Here is a 25,306-nt window from a genome sequence, read left to right on the forward strand (position 1 = left end):
AAGTGTGATAAATACACCATCAATGGAAGTGATGCTGCTGTTAAGATGCGCAATGTGATTGCCTATGAAATAGCTGTGTCATCAAAACCATTTTCGGAGGGAGAATTTTTGAAGAACTTAATGCTAAAGGGGAAGCGAGATAAGTACGTGACCGAGAAAGGAATAGAAGGATATGTTGACAGGATGAGGTGAAGTAAGGTGATGGGAGGCTCGTGTGTAGCATAAACACCAGCATAGACCGATTGGGCCAAATGGCCTGTTTCTGTGCTGTAAATTCTATGGGCAGGGTGAGGACAGTTACCCAAATGAGAGTACATGAATGCATGAAGCATAAGAAGTCATAGTATTTTAGTCGTATATCATAGTATGTTAAAGCACAGAAGGAGGCTATTCGGCCCATCGTGCCTGTGTCGGCTTTTTGAAAGAGTTATCCAATTAGTCCCACTCCCCTGCTGTTTCCCCATTGCCCTGCAGCTTTTTCCCCTTCAAGTATTTATCCAATTCCCTTTTGAAAGTTGCTGTTGAATCTGCTTCCACCACCCTTTCAAGCAGTGCATTCCAGATCATAACAACTCAACGCATTAAAAAATGTTTCCTCATGCCACCTCTGGTTCTTTTGCCAATCGCCTTAAATCTATGTCCTTTGGATACCCACCCTTCTGTCGCTGGAATCAGTTTCTCCTAATTTACGCTATCAAAACTGTTGGTGATATTGAACACCTCCAGCAAATCTCCTCTAACCATCTCTGCTCGAAGAACAACCCCAGCTTCTCCATTCTCTCCACATAACTGAAGTCCCTCATCCCTGCTACCATTCGAGTAAATCTCTTCTGCATCCTCTCTAAGGCCTTGACATCCTTCCTAAAGTGTGGTGCCCAGAATTGAACACAGTACTCCAGCTGAGGTCTAACCAGTGTTGTATAAAGGTTTAGCATAACTTCCTTGCTTTTATACTCTATGCCTCTATTTATAAAGCCCAGGATCCCATATGCTTTTTTAATAGCCTTCTCAACTAATCCTTCCACCTTCAAAGATTTGTGTACATATACCCCCAGGTGTCTCTGTTCCTGTACCCCCCTTTAAAATTGTACCATTTAGTTTATATTGCTTCTCCTCATTCTTCCTACCAAAATGTATCACTTATGAAACATATTAGTGAGAAGTACATGCACGGTGACGCCACCCAGTTGTAACTCTCCATTACTTCTCTCGACCCCTCCACTTCTTCTTTGTTGCCAGAATGCTTGTCTGGTATCCATTTCTGGTTGAGTCGCTATTTCGTCCACTTAAACATTGCAAAGACTGAAGCTATTGACTCGAGTCCCCGCCACAAACTTGGTAGGCACCCTTGCGACTTATTCCATCCGTCTCCCCGGCCATGTCTCCGTCTAAACCAGACTTGTGCCAATCTTGGCGTCCGAATCAACCCTGAGCTGAGCCTCTGACCCATATCCTCTCCATCACAAAGACTTCCATCTCCGCAGCATTGCTTTTCTATGTTTAAAGGTGCTATATAAATACCAGTCGTAACTCACATCCGCCCCTCATTGAGCTTTGGAATGCCACAGCTGGACACATAGGATTGTTTTTTTTAAGAATTGGGAAACCACGAAGGTCGGAAAGAGTGGAAGTGAAGACGAGGCAAATTGAGAAGTAATGGTGAGGTGACATAGTACTTGGTTTTGGGATGATAATTGGAGGGTGAGATTAAGTTCAGGAATGAGGTAGAGGGGTAGGATGGGGGTGGGGGAAGGGAGAAGGTAAAGAAGAGTCTGGCAATCATACAGGACATTGCAACATCCTTCTCAGACTTGGTGTCTGAGAGGTGATGGTAGTTCCAGCATTGGCAGTCCAAAAAAATGGATGAATGATTGAGGCTCATTATTTTAATGTCATTCCACCTTCAAAATAGATGAGTTCTGAGAGGATAAGATATGGTAAGTATTTTAAACTTGAGCTTTCTTTAGGAAAAAAGGAAAAGCTTAGGAGACCAAAACAAAAAATGCTGGGAACACTCAACTGGTCAGTCCACACTCCATAATCACATTCATCCATTATGTTGGACTGCCAATGCGAGAACTTCCACCAGCACCTTATATATACTAAGTCTGATAAGGATGTTGGAATGTCCTGCAAGGTTGGCAGATCTTTCTTTACCTACTCCCTTCCCCACCTCCATCCAACCCCTCTCCCTCATTTCTGAACTTCATCTCGCCTTCCCACTACTGTTGTAAACTCAAGCGCGGTATCATTTTATCATGGAAGTTATCTTGAAGGTTACAGCCTGGAAGGAGGCCATTCGGCCCACTGAGTCTGCGCCAGCTCTATGCATAAGCAATCCGGTTAGTCCTACTCCTCCCTATCCCCGTAGCCCTGCACGTTTTTTTCAATTCAAGTACTTATCCAGTTCCCTTTTGGAAAGCCATGACTGAATCTGCCTCCACCACTACCTCGGGCAGTGCATTCCAGATCCTAACCACTCGCTGTGTTTGAAAAAAAAGTTTTTCCTCGTGTCACGTTTAGTTCTTTTGCCAGTCACCTTCAACCTATGTCCTCTGGTTCTTGACCCTTCTGCCAATGGGAACAGTTTCTCTCTATATACTCTGTCCAGACCCTTCATGATTTTGAATACCTCTATCAAATCTCCCCTCAACCTTCTCTGTTCCAAGGAGAACAATCCCAGCTTCTCCAGTCAATCCACGTAACTAAAGTCCCTCATCCGTGGAATCATTCTAGTAAATCTCCTCTGCACCCTTTTCCAAGGCCTTCACACCCTCCACAAAGGCGGTGCCCAGAACTTGACGCATTACTCCAGTTGTGCCGAACCAGTGTTTTATAAAAGTTCATCATGACTTCCTTGCTTTTGTACTCTATTAATAAAGCCCAGGACCATATAGGGTACGGTCGCATAGTGGTTATGTCACTGGACTCGTAATCCAGAGGCCTGGACGAACAATCCGGAGTCATAAGTTCAAATCCCGCCATGGCGGCTGGGGAATTTACATTCAATTAATTAAATAAAAATCTGGAATTTAAAAAAAAACTAGTACCAGTAATGGTGGCTATGAAACTATGGATTGTCGTAAAAACCCATCTGGTTCACTAATGTCCTTTAGGGAAGGAAACCTGCTGTCCTTACCCGGTCTGGCCTATATGTGACTCCAGACCCACAACAAAGTGGTTGATTCTTAACTGCCCTCTGAAATGGCCTAGCAAGCCACTCAGTTGTACAATCTCGCTAAAGAAAGTCATAATAACAATAAAATCGGACGGACCACATTGCGTCGGACCACAAGGCAAAGGCAAACCAAGCCCAGTCGACCCTGCAAATTCCTCCTCACTAACATCTGGGGATTTGTGCCAAAATTGGGAGAGCTGTCCCACAGACTCGTCAAGCAACAGCCTGATCATAGCCATACTCACAGAATCATACCTTTCAGCCAACGTCCCAGACTCTTCCATCACCATCTCTGGGTATGTCCTGTCCCACCGGCAGGACAGACCCACCAGAGGTGGCGGTACAGTGCTATACAGTCAGGAAGGAGTGGCCCTGGGAGCCCTCAACATTGACACTGTACCCCATGAAATCTCATGGCATCAGGTCAAACCTGGGCAAGGAGACCTCCTCCATGTTGAGCACCACTTGGAGGAAGCACTGAGGGTAGCAAGGGCACAGAATGTACTCTGGGTGGGGGACTTCAATGCCCATTGCCAAGAGTGGCTCGGTAGCACCACTACTGGCCGAGTCCTGAAGGACATAGCTGCCAGACTGGGCCTGCGGCAGGTGGTGAGCGAACCAACACGAGGGAAAAACCTACTTGCCCTCATCCTCACCAATCTACCTGTCGCAAATGCATCTGTCCATGACCGTATTGGTAGGAGTGACCACCGCACAGTCCTCGTGGAGACGAAGTCCCGTCTTCACACTGAGGACACCGTCCAACGTATTGCGTGGCATGACCACCGTGCTAAATGGGATAGATTCAGAACAGATCTAGCAGCTCAAAACTGGGCATCCATGAGGCACCGTGGGCCATCAGCAGCAGAATTGTATTCCAGCACAATCTGTAACCTCATGGCCCGGCATATTCCTCACTCTACCATTACCAACAAACCAGGGGATCAACCCTGGTTCAATGAGGAATGCAGAAGAGCATGCCAGGAGCAGCACCAGGCGTCCCTAAAAATGAGGTGCCAACCTGGTGAAGCTACAACTCAGTGCATGCTAAACAGCGGAAGCAACATGCTATAGATAGAGCTAAGTGTTTGCAACTGTCTTCAGCCAGAAGTGCCGAGTGGATGATCCATCTCGGCCTCCTCCCGATAACCCCACCGTCACAGAAGCCAGTCTTCAGCCAATTCGATTCATTCCACGTGTTATCAAGAAACGGCTGAGTGCACTGGATACAGCAAAGGCGATGGGCCCCGACAACATACCGGCTGCAGTGCTGAAGACTTGTGCTCCAGAACTAGCTGCGCCTCTAGTTCCAGTACAGCTACAACACTGGCATCTACCCGACAATGTGGAAAATTGCCCAGGTATGTCCTGTCCACAAAAAGCAGGACAAATCCACTCCGGCCAATTACCGCCCCATCAGCCTACTCTCAATCATCAGCAAAGTGATGGAAGGTGTCGTCGACAGTGCTATCAAGCGGTACTTAACAATAACCTGCTCACCGATGCTCAGTTTGGGTTCCGCCAGGACCATTCTGCTCCAGACCTCATTACAGCCTTGGTCCAAACATGGACAAAAGAGGTGAGGTGAGAGTGACTGCTCTTGACATCAAGACAGCATTTGACCGAGTGTGGCACCAAGGAGCACTCGTAAAATTGAAGTCAGTGGGAATCAGGGAAAACTCTCCAGTGGCTGGAGTCATACCAAGCACAAAGGAAGATGGTAGTGGTTGTTGGCGGCCAATCATCTTAGCCCCAGGAGTTCCTCAGGGCAGTGTCCTAGGCCCAACGATCTTCAGCTGCTTCATCAATGACCTTCCCTCCATCATCAGGTCAGAAATGAGGATGTTCGCTGATGATTGCAGAGTGTTCAGTTCCATTCGCAACCCCTCAGATAATGAAGCAGTCCGTGCCCGCTGCAGCAAGACCTGGACAACATCCAGTCTTGGGCTGATTGGTGGCAAGTAACATTCGTGCCAGGCAATGACCATCTCCAACAAGAGAGAATCTAACCATCTCCCCTTGACATTCAACGGCATTACCATCGCTGAACCCCCCACCATCAACATCCTGGGAGTCACCATTGACCAGAAACTTAACTGGACCAGCCACATAAATACTGTGGCTACAAGAGCAGGTCAGAGGCTGGGTATTCTGCGGTGAGTGAGTGACTGACCTCCTGACTTCCCAAAGCCTTTCCACCATCTGCAAGGCACAAGTCAAGAGTGTGATGGAATGCTCTCCACTTGCCTGGATGAGTGCAGCTCCAACAACACTCGAAGCTTGACACCATCCAGGACAAAGCAGCCCATCGACCTCCCAAAACATGCACTCCCTTCACCACCGGCACACTGGCTGCAGTGTGTACCATCCACAGGATGCACTGCAGCAACTTGCCAAGGCTCCTTTGACAGCACCTCCGAAACCCGCGACCTCAACCACCTGAAAGGACAAGGGCAGCAGGCACATGGGAACAACACCACCTGCACATTCCCCTCCAAGTAACTCCCTTCCTAACAGCACTGTGGGAGAACCTTTACTTCACGGACTGCAGCGGTTCAAGAAGGCGGCTCAGCACCACCTTCTCGAGGGCAATTAGGGATGGGCAATAAATGCTGGCCTCGCCAGCGACTCCCTCATCCCATGAACGAATTTTTTTTTAAAAAAAGACCCCGTATGCTTTTTTAACTGCTTTCTCAACCTGCCCTGCCACCTTCATTTGTGCATGTATACCCTCAGATCCCTCTTTCCTCGACCCCTTTTAGAATTGTGTTCTCTAGTTTCTTTTGCCTCTCCTAATTTTTCCTACCGAAATGCATCGCCTCGCATTTTCCTCATTAAACTTCATCTGCCATGTGTCCGCACATGCCACCAGAGTGTCTATATCCTCTTGAAGTCTATCACTGTCCTCCTCACTGTTCACTACCCTTCCAAGTTTTGTCATCTGCAAATTTTGAAATTGTGCCCTGTACTTCTAAGTCATCAATATATATCAAGAAAAGCAGTGGTCCCAGCACCGACCCCTGGGGAACACGACTGCACACTTCGCTCCAGTCCGAAAAACAACCGTTCACCACTACTCTGTTTGCTGTCATTTAGCCAATTCTGTGTCCATGTTGATATTGCCCCCTTTATTCCATGGACCTTCATCTTAATAGCAAGCCGACCATGTGGCTCTTTATCAAACGCCTTTTGAAAGCCCAGATACACCACATCAACTGCATTGCCCTTATCTACTTTCTCTGTTACCTCATTAAGCAACCTGATCGAGTTTTTTGAACGTGATTTACATTTAACAAATCTGTGCTGGCTTTCCCGAATCAATCCACACTTGTCCAAGTGACTGTTAATTCTGTCCCGGATTATCGTTTCCAAAAGTTTCCCCCACTACCGAGGTTAAACTGACTGGCCGATAGTTGCTGGAGACAATTGATGAGTTATTGCTAGAAATGAAATAGAATTGAAAATAAAGTTCAAGTAATGAGAACAGAAGGGAAAGACAGGGCTAGAAGAACTGAAGTGCATTAAAATGTTTTATATAAAATTATTTTTAATGTTTCATTGTGTAATGTTACTGTAATAAATCTCTTGCCATTTAAGCAGGTGTAATACTGCAGGATTTATAGAATCATAGAAGTTACAACATGGAAACAGGCCCTTCGGCCCAACATGTCCATGTCGCCCAGTTTATACCACTAAGCTAGTCCCAATTGCCTGCACTTGGCCCATATCCCTCTATACCCATCTTACCCATGTAACTGTCCAAATGCTTTTTAAAGGACAAAATTGTACCCGCCTCTACGACTGCCTCTGGCAGCTCATTCCAGACACTCACCACCCTTTGAGTGAAAAAATTGCCCCTCTGGACCCTTTTGTATCTCTCCCCTCTCACCTTAAATCTATGCCCCCTCGTTATAGACTCCCCTACCTTTGGGAAAAGATTTTGACGATCGACCTTATCTATGCCCCTCATTATTTTATAGACTTCTATAAGATCACCCCGAAACCTCCTACTCTCCAGGGAAAAAAGTCTCAGTCTATCCAACCTCTCCCTATAAGTCAAACCATCAAGGCCCGGTAGCATCCTAGTAAATCTTTTCTGCACTCTTTCTAGATTAATAATATCCTTTCTATAATAGGGTGACCAGAACTGTACACAGTATTCCAAGTGTGGCCTTACTAATGTCTTGTACAACTTCAACAAGACATCCCAACTCCTGTATTCAATGTTCTGACCAATGAAACCAAGCATGCTGAATGCCTTCTTCACCACCCTATCCACCTGTGACTCCACTTTCAAGGAGCTATGAACCTGTACTCCTACATTTTTGTTCTATAACTCTCCCCAACGCCCTACAATTAACGGAGTAGGTCCTGGCCCGATTTGATCTACCAAAATGCATCACCTCACATTTATCTAAATTAAACTCCATCTGCCATTCATCGGCCCACTGGCCCAATTTATCAAGATCCCGTTGCAATCCGAGATAACCTTCTTCACTGTCCACAATGCTACCAATCTTGGTGTCATCTGCAAACTTACTAACCATGCCTCCTAAATTCTCATCCAAATCATTAATATAAATAACAAATAACAGCGGACCCAGCACCGATCCCTGAGGCACACCGCTGGACACAGGCATCCAGTTTGAAAAACAACCCTCTACAACCACCCTCTGCCTTCTGTCGTCAATCCAATTTTGTATCCAATTGGCTACTTCACCTTGGATCCCGTGAGATTTAACCTTATGTAACAACCTACCATGCGGTACCTTGTCAAAGGCTTTGCTAAAGTCCATGTAGACCACATCTACTGCACAGCCCTCATCTATCTTCTTGGTTACCCCTTCAAAAAACTCAATCAAATTCGTGAGACATGATTTTCCTCTCACAAAACCATGCTGACTGTTCCTAATCAGTCCCTGCCTCTCCAAATGCCTGCAGATCCTGTCTCTCAGAATACCCTCTAACAACTTACCCACTACAGATGTCAGGCTCACCGGTCTGCAGTTCCCAGGCTTTTCCCTGCTGCCCTTAAACAAAAGGCACAATATTTGCTACACTCCAATCTTCAGGCACCTCACCTGTAGCTGTCGATGATTCGAATATCTCTGCTTGGGGACCCGCAATTTCCTCCCTAACCTCCCATAACGTCCTGGGATACATTTCATCAGGTCCCGGAGATTTATCAACCTTGATGCGCGTTAAGACTTCCAGCACCTCCCTCTCTGTAATATGTACACTCCTCAAGACATCACTATTTATTTCCCCAAGTTCCCTAACATCCATGCCTTTCTCAACCGTAAATACCGATGTGAAATATTCATTTAGGATCTCACCCATCTCTTGTGGTTCCGCACATAGATGACCTTGTTGATCCTTAAGAGGCCCTACTCTCTCCCTAGTTACTCTTTTGCACTTTATGTATTTGTAGAAGCTCTTTGGATTCTCCTTTGCCTTATCTGGCAAAGCAATCTCATGTCCCCTTTTTGCCCTCCTGATTTCTCTCTTAACTCTACTCCGGCAATCTCTATACTCTTCAAGGGATCCACTTGATCCCAGCTGCCTATTAATGTCATATGCCTCCTTCTTCTTTTTGACTAGTGCCTCAATCTCCCGAGTCATCCAAGGTTCCCTACTTCTACCAGCCTTGCCCTTCACTTTATAAGGAATGTGCTTACCCTGAACCCTGGTTAACACACTTTTGAAAGCCTCCCACTTACCAGACGTCCCTTTGCCTGCCAACAGACTCTCCCAATCAACTTCTGAAAGTTCCTGTCTAATACCAGCTGAAAAATTAAGTGGCTGCCCTAAAGAGACTGGGATTTCCCTGGAGCTACTGGCAGTCTAAGGGTTTAAAAAATGTACTCATGGGTGAAATATTTGCCGAATGTTCAAAATTTCATGTCCAATTACTGCAGTATTTTATAGATGAAGAAAATGTGCATGAAACGTGGTAATATTTGAGATTTTTTTTTGGAACATCCCTTCTTGTTCCACATACCTCTAATACATCACTAATTCACCAATTAGCAGAGCATTCCCCCGGCGTTGTGAAATAAATTGGGGCGTCGATGAGAAAATATGTCATTTCTTTTCAAAGTAATTATTTTTGAGGGAACTAAGTATGGAAAATGCTTAAAGTATTATATTATGATATCTGATCACGAGAGGGCATATCACATAAGAGTATTTGTTTCGTCTGCATGAATAATGAATGATGAAATAATTTGAAAGAATAGCAAGCGATACCTTTGGGCCTTGCTTTAATATTTGAAGAAGCTATCTCTCTGTATTCCTTTTTAAAATAGAATTGATTCAAAAAAAGCAAAAAGGTTATTGTATTCTAACTTTGCTGAGGACATAATCGGTGGGACAGTGTCAGGAATATAAAGTAGATGCTTTGGCAATCATGTTGTTTCAATTACTTGTTCACTTAACTCCTTCACAGTTTCCACTGTTCCATTGTCACTCGACTTTAAAGTAAAATGTACCAACTTAAAGAATAAAACGAGCTTAGGTTAATGCTCCACCTTATCGCATCCTCAGGACTTCCCAAAGCACTTCACAACCAATGTATTACATTTGAACTGCACTGTTGCCAGATGCTCACAGATAGCAAGTGAGCTGAATGGCCAATTAATCTGTTCTTGGTGATGTTGGCTGAGGGTGAATTGTTGGCTTTAACACTGAGAGAACCCCTTGCTGCCCTTCAAGACAGTGCCAAGGGATCTTCTGCATCCAACTGAGCAGGCAGACAATGCAGCATTCCGTCAGTACTGCACTGAAGTGCCAGTCTGGATTATATGCTTAGGTCCAGGAGTGAGACTCGAACCCACACATTTCTAACTGGGCCAAGGTGATGCTTATGAAGTTAATCATCCTTTAAAAATAACTGAAGATCAGATGTGCTTACTACGGACATTAACCCACAGTGCAACATTGAAGTTATGAACAGTGAAACCACGAGTAAACTGAATATCAGAGGATAGTTTTTGTGAGGTATTTAAGGGGAGGTTTAAAGCTACTCCCTCACTCTACAGAAATGAGTGACTATTTTGTTTAATGCTTTTGCAAAAACACCAATTTTCTTACTGGTAAGTACACCCTCCATTTCTGGATTGCATGCTGCCAGGTTGCTGTGGTGATGGTGAGAAGGTATGGTCACACGTGTCTTGAGGACTGCATGAAACACAGCACAGACCATGACTTCAAGCCAGCCTTCGAGCTGCTGTGGAGTTCTGGCACCGAAGGAAGCCACACCACTGCCCGAGGATGCAGAATAATACATGACAGTCTGAACCCCTAGACTGCTATTAGACCCAGTGACATTATAGATGCCGTGGGTGCCAGCTATTTTTAAGTTTTATGACCTTTGAAAATCCTCTGATCCTGAGATGTTGGTATTTTTGAAGTTTGACTGTATTCAGTGGATTTGTGTCTCCACTCGTGTTAAAATAAATGATACCGACATCAAAATGGAAGAAAATTTTTCTTCAGGAGGTCTTGGTAGTTCAAGGTGTTCTGCTTGAAAATTATTTAGAGTTCCACTCTGGGAAATCCTCATTTTGTTATTTAACAATACCTAGAGTGTTTGAGCAACACTATATCTTGTTGAAACCCTTGCTGTAAATGATTCAGCTCCTAATTGATTAGAATAGTTCAGGCTATTTAATTACCCTTCATACCAAGTTGTGTGTGAACTCAAATAGAATTGAATTATTACATGAATCATTTTTCACTTTGTTTACTTTTTTATAAGGGAAGGAGCATAACCAGTGAAGAAAGTGCAAGCTGCCATTTGCCTCTCTTGAAAATTTCTACAGATGTTTAAATTCATGGAGTATGCTGCTCTAAATAAACTACTGCTTTCATAATTGAAGTTATTGAAATTTCATAATTGAAATACAAGACTAGTGTAATTTGTTTAGTTAGGTGCCTTGCCATGAAAGTACACATTTGATATTTTCTAAACTTCTACCTTCTTTACAAAAAAGTTGCATATCAGTACTGTACATCAGTCTGCAAGTGCAGTTGTACTGTAAAGTGCCTGATCGCAATCACACACACCCTTAGCTGCTGGTGAGGCTAAGAGCCAAGTTCGTGGCATGACGGGTGGCTCTGCTGCACAGGAGGGGAGGAATAAGAGTGGCAGGGCTATATTGATGTGGGATTCAATTGTAAGGGGAACAGATAGGCGTTTCTGTGGCCGCAAACGTGACTCCAGGATGGTATGTTGCCTCCCTGGTGCTAGGGTCATGGATGTCATGGAGCAGCTGCAGGGCATTCTGGAGGGGGAGGGTGAACAGCCAGTAGTCGTGTTCCATATCGGTGCCAACAACATAGGCTTAAAAAAAGGGATGAGGTCCTGCAAGGTGAATTTAAGGAGTTAGGAGATAAATTAAAAAGCAGGACCTCAAAGGTAGTGATCTCAGGATTACTACCAGTGCCATGTGCTGATGAGTATAGGAACAAGAGAATAGACCAGATGAATGCGTGGCTGCAGGGATGGTGTAGGAGGGAGGGATTTAGATTCCTGGGACATTGGGACCGGTTCTGGGGAAGGTGGAACCTGTACAAGCGGGACGGGTTACACCCGAGCAGGACTGGGACCGATGTCCTCGCGGGGGTGTTTGCTAGTACTGTTGGGGAAGGTTTAAACTAGAATGGCAGGGGGATGGGAACCTGAGCAGGGAGACAGAGGAGGGGGAAAACAAGGATAGAAATAAAAGACAAAGGGACGAAGCAATAGTGGAAGGCAGAGAAAACAAGGGCAAAAAACAAATAGGGCCACAGTGCAAAATAAAACTAAGATGACCAGCAATCTTAAAAAGACAAGTCGAAAGGCATTGTGTCTTCATGCACAGAGCATTCACAATAAGGTAGATGAATTAACAGCACAGATAGATATTAACAGTTATGATTTAGTTGTGATTACGGAGACATGGCTGCAGGGTGACCAAGGATGGGAACTGAATATCCAGGAGTATTCAATATTTAGGAAGGACAGGCAAAAAGGGAAAGGAGGTGGGGTGGCGTTTAGTAAAGGAGGAAATCAATGTAATAGTGAGGAAGGATATTGGCTTGGAAAATCACAATGTGGAATCTGTATGGGTGGAGCTAAGAAACACCATGGGGCAGAAAATGTTGGTGGGGGTTGTCTATAGGCCCCCAAACAGTAGTGGTGATGTCGGGGAGGGCATTAAACAGGAAATTAGAGACGCATGCAAGAATGGTACAACGATAATCATGGGTGACTTCAATCTACATATAGATTGGTCAAACCAAATTAGCAATAATACTGTGGGGGAGGAATTCCTGGAGTGTGTACGTGATGGTTTTCTAGACCAATACGTTGAGGAACCAACGAGAGAACAGGCGATCTTCGACTGGGTATTGTGCAATGAGAAAGGATTAATTAACAATCTTGTTGTGCGGGGTCCCTTAGGGAAGAGCGACCATAACATGATAGAATTCCTCATTAAGATGAAGGGTGAAGTCGTTGAATCCAAAACTAGGGTCCCTGAATCTAAATTAAGGAAATTACGGAAGTAAAAGGTGCGAGTTGGCTATGATAGATTGGGAAACTTTACGAAAAGGGATGACGGTGGATAGGCAATGGCTAATATTTAAAGAACATGTGCAGGAATTACAACAATTATTCATTCCTGTCTGGCACAAAAATAAAACAGGAAAGATGGCTCAACCGTGGCTTACAAAAGAAATTAGGGATAATATTAGATCCAAAGAGGAGACACATAAAATTGCCAGAAAAAGTGGCAAGCCTGAGGATTGGGTGCAGTTCAGAATTCAGCAAAGGAGGACAAAGAGATTGATTAAAAGGGGAAAATAGATTGAGAGTAAACTAGCAGGGAACATAAAAACTGACTCTTAAAGCTTCTCTAAATATGCCAAGAGAAAAAGATTAGTGAAGACAAATGTAGGTCACTTATAGTCAGAAATGGGAGAAATTATAATGGGGAACAAAGAAATGGCAGAACAATTAAATAACCTGCCATAAATGTAAGGGAACCAAGGGTCTAGTGAGAGGGAGGAACTGAAGGAAACCAGTATTAGTAAAAAAAAAAGTAGTGCTAGGGAAATTAATGGGGCTAAAGGCTGACACACCCCCAGCGCCTGATAATCTACATCCCAGAGTACTAAAGGAAGAGACCCTGGAAATAGTGGATGCATTGGTGACCATCTCCCAAAATTCTATAGACTCTGGAACAGTTCCTCCAGATTGGAGGGTGGCAAATGTAACCCCACTATTTAAAAAAGGAGGGAGAGAAAAAATAGGGAATTACAGACCAGTCAGCCTAACATCAGTCGTGGGGAAAATGCTAGAGTACCATAAAAGATGTGACAACAGAACACTTGACAGGCATTAATGGGATTGGACAAAGTCAGCAAGGGTTTATGAAAGGGAAATCATGCTTAACAAATCTACTGGAGTTTTTTGAGGATGTAACTAGTAGAATAGATAGGGGAGAACCAGTGGATGTGGTGTACTTGGATTTTCGGAAGGCTTTTGATAAGGTCCCACAAAAGAGGTTAGTGTGCAAAATTGAAGCACATGGGATAGGGGGGAATATGCTAGCATCGATTGAGAATTGGTTGACAGACAAGAAACAGAGAGTAGGAATAGACGGGTCTTTTTCTGGGTGGCAGGCAGTGACTAGTGGGGTATCGCAGGGATCAGTGCTTGGGCCCCAGCTATTCACAATATATATCAATGATTTGGATGAGGGAATGAAATGTAACATTTCCAAGTTTGCAGACGATACAAAGCTGGGGTGGAATGTGAGCTGTGAGGAGGATGCAAAGAGGTTCCAATGTGATTTAGACATGTTGGGTGAGTGGGCAAGATGCAGTATAACGTAGATAAATGTGAGGTTATCCACTTTGGTTGTAAAAACAGAAAGACAGATTATTATCTTAATGGTGATAGATTGGGAAAAGGGGAGGTGCAACGAGACCTGGGTGTCCTTGTACACCAGTCGCTGAAAGCGAGCATTCAGGTGCAGCAAGCAGTTAGGAAGGCGAATGGTATGTTGGCCTTCATTGCAAGAGGATTTGAGTACAGGAGCAGGGATGTCTTACTGCAGTTATACAGGGCCTTGGTGAGACCACATCTGGAGTATTGTGTGCAGTTTTGGTCTCCTTATCTGAGGAAGGATGTCCTTGCCATGGAGGGAGTGCAACAAAAGTTTACCAGACTGATTCCTGGGATGGCAGGACTGACGTATGAGGGGAGATTGCGTCGACTAGACTTATATTCACTCGAGTTTAGAAGAATGAGAGGTGATCTCATCGAAACATATAAAATTCTAACAGGACTAGACAGACTAGATGCAGGGAGGATGTTCCCGATGGCTGGGGAGTCCAGAACCAGGGGTCACAGTCTCAGGATACGGGGTATGCCATTTAGAACCGAGATGAGGAGAAATTTCTTCACTCAGAGGGTGGTGAAGCTGTGGAATTCTGTACCACAGAAGGCAGTGGAGGCCAAGTCATTAGATATATTCAAGAAGGAGATCGATATATTTCTTAATGCTAAAGGGATCAAAGGATATAGGGAATAAGCGGGAACAGGATACTGAGTTAGACGATCAGCCATGATCGTTTTGAATGGCGGAGCAGGCCCAAAGGACCAAATCGCCTACTCCTGCTTCTATTTTCTCTGTTTCTATGCCTGGAAGCTGCAGAATGTTTTTATTTCTGTAATTGCCTTATCCACATGAATGTTCCAAAACCATTCGTCACAAAGATGTCTTTGCCAGTGTTGGTAGTCCTTTGCTTTACTTGCATAACTAATTATATGTCCTAATTTTTAAAAATGCTGTTGAACTAATCTTCTGCCCCTTCCCGATCTAAGACTGCTGCTGATTTTAACCCATTCTGTATGAAACGTCTTTGTGCAGTGGAGCATAGTGTTTTATATTGAATATTGCTTAGCATTAAATCATGGATATACCCAAAGAAAGCTTGAATTGGCTGAGAATGTTTGCAAAAACTTCAAGATGAATGAGTTCACGCAATGTCAGAACTTTTCATTGGTCTGCATTTGTTCACAGGAGGATCATGCACATCAAGGAAAATGTATATCCAAGTATTGAGGACCATGATCTAATAGTAATAATGAATGTGTGCTAAAAAGCTATGATAAACATGACTTTGAGTTGCATTATGCCCAACTGAAAGACCTAGATAGAATTGCAACAGTATTTTTCCTTTTGTGGCCTTGGGGAAATGGAAATGCTATTTGTTTTCGTTTCCTCACAGCAACATGAAACTGGTGTTGAAGTGAAGTATTATTGACTGAATTCACACTCTGTTTTAATTTTGTTTCCAGAATGTACTTAAGACATCAACAGAAAACTTGTCTTCTCCAAAGTTCACAGATAACTTCAATGGTGATGGTTCAGTTGCTGCTCAGGTGAGACCCTCAGCAATTAATGCTTTTATTTGTTAATCAGGCTCATTGACATAAGAGAAGTAAGTATAGAGGAACATCTAGGCAATAGTGATCATAACGTAACAGGGTTTGAAATAATGATTGAGAAAGACATAAGTAAGATTAAGACCAAAGTAATAGATTGGAAAAGAGCTAATTTTGAGGGGATGAGAATAGAACCAGGGCAGGTAAACTTGAAAAAAATTTGATGGACAAAGAAATAGAACATCAGGTAATATTTGAAATGGTGATCCATAGAGTTCGAGAAGTATTTTCCTCTTTTCAAAAAAAGACCAAGAACAAATGAGCCAATAATGAAACATCATGGATGAATAAAGAGATAAGGGTAAAATTGAAACTGAAGAAAAAGGCATACACTAAATACATAGACAATAAAGGAAAGGATGACAATAGGGAATATGAAGAGGTTAGGAAAGAAGTCAAAAAAACAATTAGGTAAGCAAAGAGGAACTAAGAGATCGACTTGTAGTGAAGTATTCGATAGACACATAAAACAAAAGGGATAGGGCTACACACGATAAGCTTACAGGTAACAGCAGCGAAATGGCAGAAATATTGAATAGTTACTTTGCCTCTGTATTTACCAGGGAGATTAACAAGGTGGACAGGACATCAGAAGAAGAGATCAAAAAAGATATTAAAACATTTAAGATAGAAAGAGGGGAGATAATTGATAAACTAATCAAACTTAGGGAGGATAAGATCCTTAGTCCGGATGGATTGCATCCATGAATATTAAAAGAAACTAGGGAAGAGATAGCAGAGGCACTATGTGTCTCTATCTATCTATCTATTCATTCACTAAAAAAGGGAACAGTGCCATAAGAGCTGGCAGAAAGCACAGATTTCGGAAGGGAAAGTCATGCTTGACCAACCTTATTGAATTCTTTGAAGAAGAAACGGAGAGCAGACAAGGGTATTGTCGTAGATGTAATATATTTAGATTTTCAAAAGACCTTTGATAACTTAGCACATTGTAGACTCATGGCTAAGGTCAGAGCTTGTGGAGTCAGGACAGGTAGCAGAAGGGATAGAAAGTTGGCTACAAAACAGAAGACAGAGTTGGGGTTAAAGGTAGCTATTCAGACGAGCAAATGGTGGGAAGTGGTGTTCCCCAGGGATCGATGCTGGGACCATTGTTGTTCACAATTGACATGAACGATTTGGATTCGGGAATCGCAAGTACAATTTCAAAATTTGCAGATGATACCAAATTGGGGGGGTGTAGTTAATATAAAGGAAAAATGCTTCAAAAAGCAAGAGGACGTTAATAAACTTGCAGAATGGGTGTGTAATTGGCAAATGAATTTCAATATAGATAAGTGTGAGGTGGTGCATTTTGGTAGGAATAATAAGGAAGCTGCATACTGCTCGGATAATGGTCTAAATGGGATAGAGGAGCAAGGGGACCTAGGGGTATATATTGACAAATGAGTAAGTAGAGATGCAGGTTAATAAGGCCTTGCAAAAGGCAAATCAGGCATAAGCGTTCATTTCGAGAGGGATAGAATTGAAAAGCAAAGAAGTTATGTCAAACTTATTTAGAACCTTGGTTAGACCACACTTGGAGTACAGTGCACAGTTCTGGTCTCCATATTATAGAAAGAATATAGAGGCATTGGAGAGGGTACAAAAGATTCACAAGGATGATAGCAGAACTGAGAGGATATCCTTATCAGGTAAGCTTGAACAGGCTGGGGCTCTTTTCTCAAGAAAAGAGAAGGCTGAGGGGTGACCTGATAGATGCCATTAAGATAATAGGATTTGATAGGGAAGACGTAGAGAAAATGTTCCCACTTGTGGGGGAGTCCAAAACTATAGGTCATAAATATAAAATAGTTGCGAATAAATCCAATCGGGAATTCAGGAGAAACATCTTTACCCAAAGAATGGTAAGAATGTGCAGCGTGCTGCCACAAGGAGTAGTTGAGGCAAATTGCACAGATACATTTAAGGGGAAGCCAGATAAGTACCTGAGGGCGAAGGGAATAGAAGGGTATCCTGATGGGTTTAGATGAATTGGGAAGGGAGGAGGATCGTGCGGAGCAAAAACACTGGGTTAGATGAAGTAGGGAGGGAGGAGGCTCGTGTGGCCCATAGACCATTTGAGCCGAATGGCCTGTTTCTGTAGTTTTGATGTAACAGTTTGTGGTTACAATGTTTTCCAGAGTTGTGTGCACGCATGCTAACTCTGCATTCTAATATCCAAGCTCAAATACTGCAAGTGCTTTCACAGGGCAAAGTTCAACCACAGGAATATTTAGTTTTAATTCCATGATCTATAACATTATTGTACATTTTGTTGACCAATGTGGCATAAAATAGTCTAAATGGGGTGGAGGTGCAAAGGTATCTTGAGGTACAGATTCACAAATCATTTGACGTAGCAACGCAGGTTAACATAGTCATAAAAGTGCAACAAAGCACTGTAGTTTATGTCTAGAAGAATAGAATTCAAAAGCAAAGTTATGTAGAACCTTGGGTAGACCACACTTAGAGTACTGTGCATATTTCTGGTCTCCATATTACATAAAGGATATAGAAGCTTTGGAGAAAGCACTAAAAGGATTTACAAAGATCGTGGTACCCTTTCAGTTCTGGTACTATCAGGAAAGACTGAATAAGCTGGGGCTCTTGTCTCCAGAAAAGAGAAGACACAGAGGTGACCTGATAGAGGTCTTCAAAATAATGAAGGGATTTGATAGGGTAGATGTACAGAAGATGTTTTCACTTTTGGGGGAGTCCAAAACTAGGGGCTGTAAATATAAGATAGTCACTAATAAATCCAATAAGGAATTCAGGAGAAACTCCTTTACTCAGAGTGGTGAGAATGTGGAACTCTCTCCCACATGGAGTGGTTGAGGCGAATAGCATGGATGCATTTAAGGGGAAACTAGAAAAGTACATGAGGAAGAAAGGAATAGAAGGATATGTTGATAGGGTGAGATGAGGTAAGGTGGGAGGAGGCTCGTGTGGAGCATAACAACGGCATAGATCTGTTGGGCTGAATGGCCTGTTTCTGTGCTATAAATTCCATGTAACTCTATATAAAATAAGATGATTTAAGGTGTCAAAAGGCGAATTGGATATTGAATTCTCGATTGTGCTCTAAATTGGGATGTGCTTCTGTTAATAGCAAAGTAATTTCAGAGGAGTCTATTATCTGTTTGCAGAGTAAGAACTGAAGAGTCCAATTTCAAGCTTTTAGTAGTTTAATCAATGTATGACATTTTTATTGTAGAAACAGCAAATTAGAAGTTTTTTTAATAATGGACTAAAAATGAATTGAAGTTGCAACTGCTCACGGCAGGTTTTATTAAAATTATGAAACTACATTCTGTCCCTTGGGTTATATCGCAGAAGTAAGTTCTGAATCTGAGGCTCTTATTCAGGGTAAACCTATTTTGACATGAAATTGATACTGGATTTAGATACGAATGATCCAATGGTCAGTGGCATTTCAAAATAAGCAAATGTATGACAAATCAAAATAAGCATTTGAAAATTTTTGGTTAATTAAAGATGTCATTTATCACTTCTCTTCTGGGACTTGATAAAGTAATTTTTTTGTAACATTTGGAGAAAAATGTCTCTTCTGTTGTAGAAGCCTGAGACGCAGTCCTTTGCACAAAAACTTCAGCTTCGTGTTCCATCTATGGAGTCTTTATTTCGAGCTTCTTCAAAAGAGGCCCTTTTTCAATCTCCTTCAAAAGAGTCACTGGTACGCTCTGCCTCAAGAGAGTCCCTCAATCGAAATGATGCAGATGTTCAAAGTTCTGGTACCACCTTTGATCCATCGTCAGACATCGAAAGTGAGGCAGAAGATTCTACTGGTAACTTTGAGAGCCTTAGTAAGGACCCATCATCCAACCAATTCCGCAGGATGGAGCGGAGCTTGAGCAACTATAGATTGAAGTATTCAGAGGTAAGAACTACTGAAATGGTATATTTTTCTGAGGTGCCACAATTTTTCCTGCAGGCTCCAACCATTCCCTTGTCATCCACAAGCAAAACTCCGTATCATGTCTCTCACATACCCCAAAGTACTTCGCACACAATCAATTGCTTTGAAGTGCATTGACTGTTACATAAGCAGATGCAACATTCATTTTGCACACAGTAAGGTTCCACAAACAGCAATGGGATGAATGATGGTGCTGGTTGAGGGAGGAATGTTGGCCAGAACACACAAGAACAACAACTTGGATTTATATGGTGCTTTTAACGTAGTAAAATGTCTTCAGGCGCTTCTCAGGAGTGTTATCAAACAAAATTTTGCACTGACCCGTATAAGGAGATATCAGGATAAGTGACCAAAAGGTGATCAAAGAGGTAGGTTTTGAGGAGCGTCAGAAGAGGAGAGAGAGGTGGAGAGGTATGGGGAGGGAATTCCAGAGCTTAGAGCCGAGGCAGCTGAAGACATGGCCGCCAGTGGTGGAGCGATTAAAATCGGGGATGCATAGGAGGCCAGCGTTGGAGGAGCGCAGAGATCTTGGTATTATAGGGCTGGAGGAGGCCATGGAGGGATTTGAAAACAAGGATGAGAATTTTAAAATCGAGGCATTGCTGGACCGGGAGCCAATGTAGGTTGGTGAGCACAGGGGTGAATGGGACTTGGTTCTCCCCCTCCTTTTACTTGAATAGACACGTGGGAATTTTGTTTAAGGCATCAGCTAAAGATTAGCACTTTTGACAATGCAGTTCTCCGGTGTTACTGCATTGATGTCAGCTGTGGTCTGTGCTCAAGTCCTAGAATGGAACCTGGTCCCTCAACTTCCTGACTCAAGGTGACTGTTACCAATCAGCTAAAGTAACACAAATTAAAACTCAAAAAACCCTTTCATTAATTTATTGGTGCATTCACACAATGAATAGCTAAGTGCAATTATGTTAGAACTGTAGTGTTGGCAAATGCAGCAGTTGTCTTGCACACAGCAGGGTCCCCCAAAAAGCAGCGAGATGAATCACCAGTTCATCTGTTTTTGGCGGTGATGGTGGGTGAAGGCTGGACTTCAGAAGCTGTGTTCTCTTGGAGCTAAGGTATAACAGCACACCCAGAGTTGGACATCTTTGATATGTGGCACTCTTTTATAGTACAGCACTGGAATGCCAACCTAAATTATGTGCTCAAGTGCTGGACTGGGGCTTGAATCTGTGCCCTCTGATTCAGAGGAGAGAGTGCTCCCAACTGAATCAAGTTGATATACATGAAATACAATGTGTGTGTTTAACAAATGGATACATACATTTTGTTTATAATGTGAAAATATGTGAAAGTACATGTAAATATGGACTCGCAGCTGGATCTCTTATGGGGAATTTTTTCCAAGTGTGGATTTTTATTTCATATTTCTTTCCTGCTGCCACCTCTTATTCCATGCTTTTCTTTCTATTTTCTCTAAATGATTTAGGTTTTCATATGCTCGCTTAATTTTTACTGTACCTTGAGTTTTTGATTTTGATACTTGAGCTTATTTTGTTTTTGTCTCTCCCACCACCGTGGTCCACTTTATTTTAGAATGATTTCACTTTGAATGTAATGCAGAAGGTAAGAAATATGATACAAGAAATAAATTATCCACACTTGAAAATATTAACCATAAGCAACACCATGGGAAATCCACTGGTGAGATTTTAAAAATTGAAAATGTCCTGATTTCAGCCAGGCTGCAGTTGGGGTAATACAAATTGACTCTGTCCCTGGACAAATGAAGTGAAATTTAAGCCAGTATTCCTTCTCCTGATAGTCACCTAGTGACTCTTGTTCACCAGTGCATGTGTGGGAGATTGAAGTGAGGATAGGTTGGACTCCACTGTGATGGCCAGCCTGCTCAGAGCTCACCAAGGGGGATTTTTCTGGGTCTTCCCCACCACCACCCCCTCCCCGGGCCCAGACACATGGTCATAGAGAATATCTGCAAAAAGGGTGGGTCTGAGTGCATGCCTGAAAGGAACCTGCTCAATTTTCCTTCCATAAATTGGAATTTTTGCTATCAAACTTAGTACAGTATGTTATACAAAATATTTTAGAGCGTGTAAATACAGATTCTGTGCTCTGGAGATTTCACAGGTTAAGCAATTCATGTGAGATGACAGAGTGTAAATATCAATTTAATGCAATCTAAATAAATGACAAGGTAAATGAAAAGGAATATAAAATTGCAGGGCTCGAAATTGGCTGGTTTTTGACATGAAAATAGCATATGCTAGTAATTAGTGATGAGACAATGTAGTTATTTAGATCTGGGACAGTAAGGCTATGTACTGCATATAGCTGTAACAAATCCTGCTCTGTGAATTTAGATTTGAGCCAAATGATTTGTTCATTCTCAATGACCTTTGTCAATGTCAGTGAAAGGATGTGAACAGGCTTGGTTCAGTGGGTACCACTCTTCCCTCTGCCTCAAAGTTGGGCTTGAAGCCTTACTTCTGGACTTGGAACAGATAATCTTGCCTGGCACTTCAGTACAGTACTGAGGGAGTGCTGTATTGGCTGATGTGATGTACTTACGGGTTAACCTGAAGCCTCAAAAGCAGGGAATTCTCCTGGTATCTTGGCACACATTCATCCCTCAACCAAAATGCCTCAAAACAGATTGGGAGGAATTTTAACTACCAAGGACGGGTGGGGCGGGTGAGAAGGTTAAAATTGTAAAATTCTCAAACCTGCACCAACCCAGCTCCATTGCGCCACTTCAGTTTTTAATGGAGGCGCGTGAGTAACCTGCTCACCGGAGACAGGTCGATCATTATCACGTTAATGAGGTGCATTTGAAGAGATTTAAACGGATTTGAATTTAACATTACCAGCACAGGTTCCCTGGGACTCGGGAAACTCGCCAGTGAAACGGAGGCGAGATTGAACGGCACTGCATGGGGTATTTGAAGTTCTGATTACCCGATATGAATAAAGGCTCCGTGCTTAGAGCTGCTTTCTCAGCTCCCCCAGCAAACGTTTCACAGAGAGTTCTTGTGATTATAGATGTGTTTCAGAAGTTTGGAGGCTTTCAAACGGATATGATCAAGATGGTGGGGGGGGGGCGGGGGCGGCGCCATGAATGTTTTAGATAGGACATCGGACGAGGAAGACAATCACCATCCACGGCGGCAACGTTGTGCTGTGGTGGGATTTGCAGGTGCATAAGAGAGATCTGGAGAGCAGCAGCGTGGCCGAGGTTGCAGGAGGCACTATCCATGTGGAAGGGTCTACAGACAGAGGCTTAGTTTCCTTGACCTAGCTGAAGAACAGTGCTTCCACAGGCTCAGATTGACATGGCAGGTGGTTGCAGACATCTGCAGCCTCCTTCAAGAAGAGCTGCTCCCTTATTGACCTGGTGGCCACGCATTGCCCACTGCCCTCACCACTGCCCTCAATTTCTTCGCCTCTGGCTCCTTCCAGTGCGCCACTGAAGACAACGCGAGGGTCTTAGTTGGCTGCACATAAATGTATAAGGCATTTAACTGATGGATTGTTTGCCAGAGCGTCGACTTCTGACAACTTCCCCAGCGACGATAATAGCCAGAATGAACGGGCAGTCGGATTCGCATCTCTGGCTGGCTTCCAACAGGTACAGGGTACCATCGATTGCGCACACGTGGCAATCTGAGGACCACCACATGAACCAGGAGTTTCTTGTTGTCAACTGCAAAGGATTTCATTGCATCAATGCACAGCTGGTGTGCAACCACAAGAAGAGGTTCGTGCAGGTGCGCGCCAGATTCCCTGGGAGCTGTAATGATGCTTTTATACTGCGGCAGTCCAACAGACTGTGGCAAACCAATTCCTTCCTGGAAACAGACTTAAGGGCTGGCTCATTGGAGACGAGATACCCCCTTCAAACTTGGCTCACGACACCTGTGAGGAATTCCACCAACAAGGCGCAAGAGCGCTTGGCAAGACCGAGGGGGGAGTTGTTGTACACCACAGGATGTCGGTGAATCAGCAACTGTGTTCACTTTTCCTGACTTGGTTAAGTCATTAAAGCAGTTCCTGCACTGCAGCCAAGATCGGTGCACAATGCTGCTGCTGCTCACCCCAGCCCCTTCCAATGGTCAAAGCAGCAGGTTTCTTCCTCCCATTGCTGGGGAAAATTATCTCCCTCCTGCTGTTGACTGCACCCAGCAGTCAGTCAAGGGAAACATCATTAAATCTGGGTGCTGGCCTTGCTGGTCCTGAATCCATATTTGATAACTCTTAACAGTCTCCTCCAAATTCCATTTTTGCATTGACCCTTTAAATAGTCGAGTTGAGATCACGTCAGGCGGGTGCTTATTGGAGCAATGTTTTTATCACACTACACTAGACCCAAAGCTAATGTATAATTCTTAATGCATACGTAATGAGATGTGCAGTAATTGTTTACATGGTTCTTTGTTGAGTTTATCAAAATTCTCTTTTTATCCCCGAATTTCCCAAGCCCATCCAGCACCCACAGTAAAAACAGGCAACTTATTCCCAGGCTTTTGCCTGTGTTGCTCTGATCTAGGTGGTAGGAATGCCCAACGCATTGGTTCCTGAGTTGGAATCAGGACAGCAGGAGCGATCAAAAACTCAGCAGGTGCAAGGAGTCAAACTTGTTTGCCTCCATTGTCGCATCATAGTTCACTATTATTCCACTGACCCATTCCTTTTGTACATTTTCAAGTGTTCTTTTGTAGCTATAATGTGATAAATTAAATCCAACTAAATGTACAAGCCTCTAATTTTCAAACATTAGGTAGCCTTACATTATTGGGAATATGCAGAACTGAACCTGTTTCAACATTCTTCATTGTTCAGTATGATGTACTAAAGTGTGATTTTAAATACATTTGCAGCTAGCAGTGAAACTGAAGATGCTATTCCAGGCAAATCTATCTGTATAACAATCTCACAGCCCATCTTGGAAGTGTTGCACTTGCACCTGATTTATTCAATATGATATGCATTGAAACAGTAGCAAATACAATCAACCAAGAGCATCTTTTCAAAAAAAAATGCAAGAAGAAAACAAGCAGTTGACTTCTTCGGATTTTCCTATTCACAGCAATTAGTCTTTGTGGCCTTTAAGGGGCAGCATAGCTCCACCTTAGCAGCAGAATAATATGTTGTGTGTCACATGGTTTAACAATCCTGCCCTTACAAGACAGTGTGTCTTCTGTCTTAATATGAGTAATGCCGTAGGAGTTCCATCAGTAATATCTTTAAATCTTGTGGCTAATTCACATCATACTTTAAATATGTCCGAACCAAAAACAATCTGAAATTTTCTGATTGGCTCAAATTTTCCAGGAAGGAACTGAAAAAGAGCACTTTCCCACTATTCACATGCTTCACAGTCTTTATCACATCTCTCTCAAACTTCTTCCATATCCTTCAATCCACCCTGAGCAATGCCATGGGATAGCCAATAAGTGTATTTGAAAATATACACTGAATCAAATCTGTTGTCATCACCCGTCTCCTCAAAAAACCCACCCTTAACCTTTCTGTTCTTGCAAACTACCGTCCCATCTCCAATCTTCCTTTCGTAGAATAACAGAATTTACAACACAGAAATAGGCCATTTAGCCGAACTGGTCTGTGCCGGTGTTTACGTCCCACACGAGCCTCCTCCCATCCCACTTCATCTAACCCTACCAGCATATCCTTCTGTTCCTATCTCCCTCATAAA

General features: G+C 43.1%; 1 protein-coding gene across 3 annotated transcripts in view; it reads left to right on the plus strand.

Moving 5' to 3' along the window:
- The window catches only part of golga4 (golgin A4), a 203,990-nt gene that overhangs the window by 33,746 nt on the left and 144,938 nt on the right, over positions 1 to 25,306 (plus strand). For all 3 annotated transcript variants that reach the window (XM_067981366.1, XM_067981370.1, XM_067981367.1), the window contains 2 exons: positions 15,531 to 15,614; positions 19,258 to 19,578. In XM_067981366.1, coding sequence (XP_067837467.1) covers positions 15,531 to 15,614; positions 19,258 to 19,578 — 405 coding nt within the window. The remainder of the gene's footprint in view (positions 1 to 15,530; positions 15,615 to 19,257; positions 19,579 to 25,306) is intronic.

Source organism: Heptranchias perlo, chromosome 3 (assembly GCF_035084215.1).
Source record: "Heptranchias perlo isolate sHepPer1 chromosome 3, sHepPer1.hap1, whole genome shotgun sequence".
Taxonomy (NCBI): Eukaryota; Metazoa; Chordata; class Chondrichthyes; order Hexanchiformes; family Hexanchidae; genus Heptranchias; species Heptranchias perlo.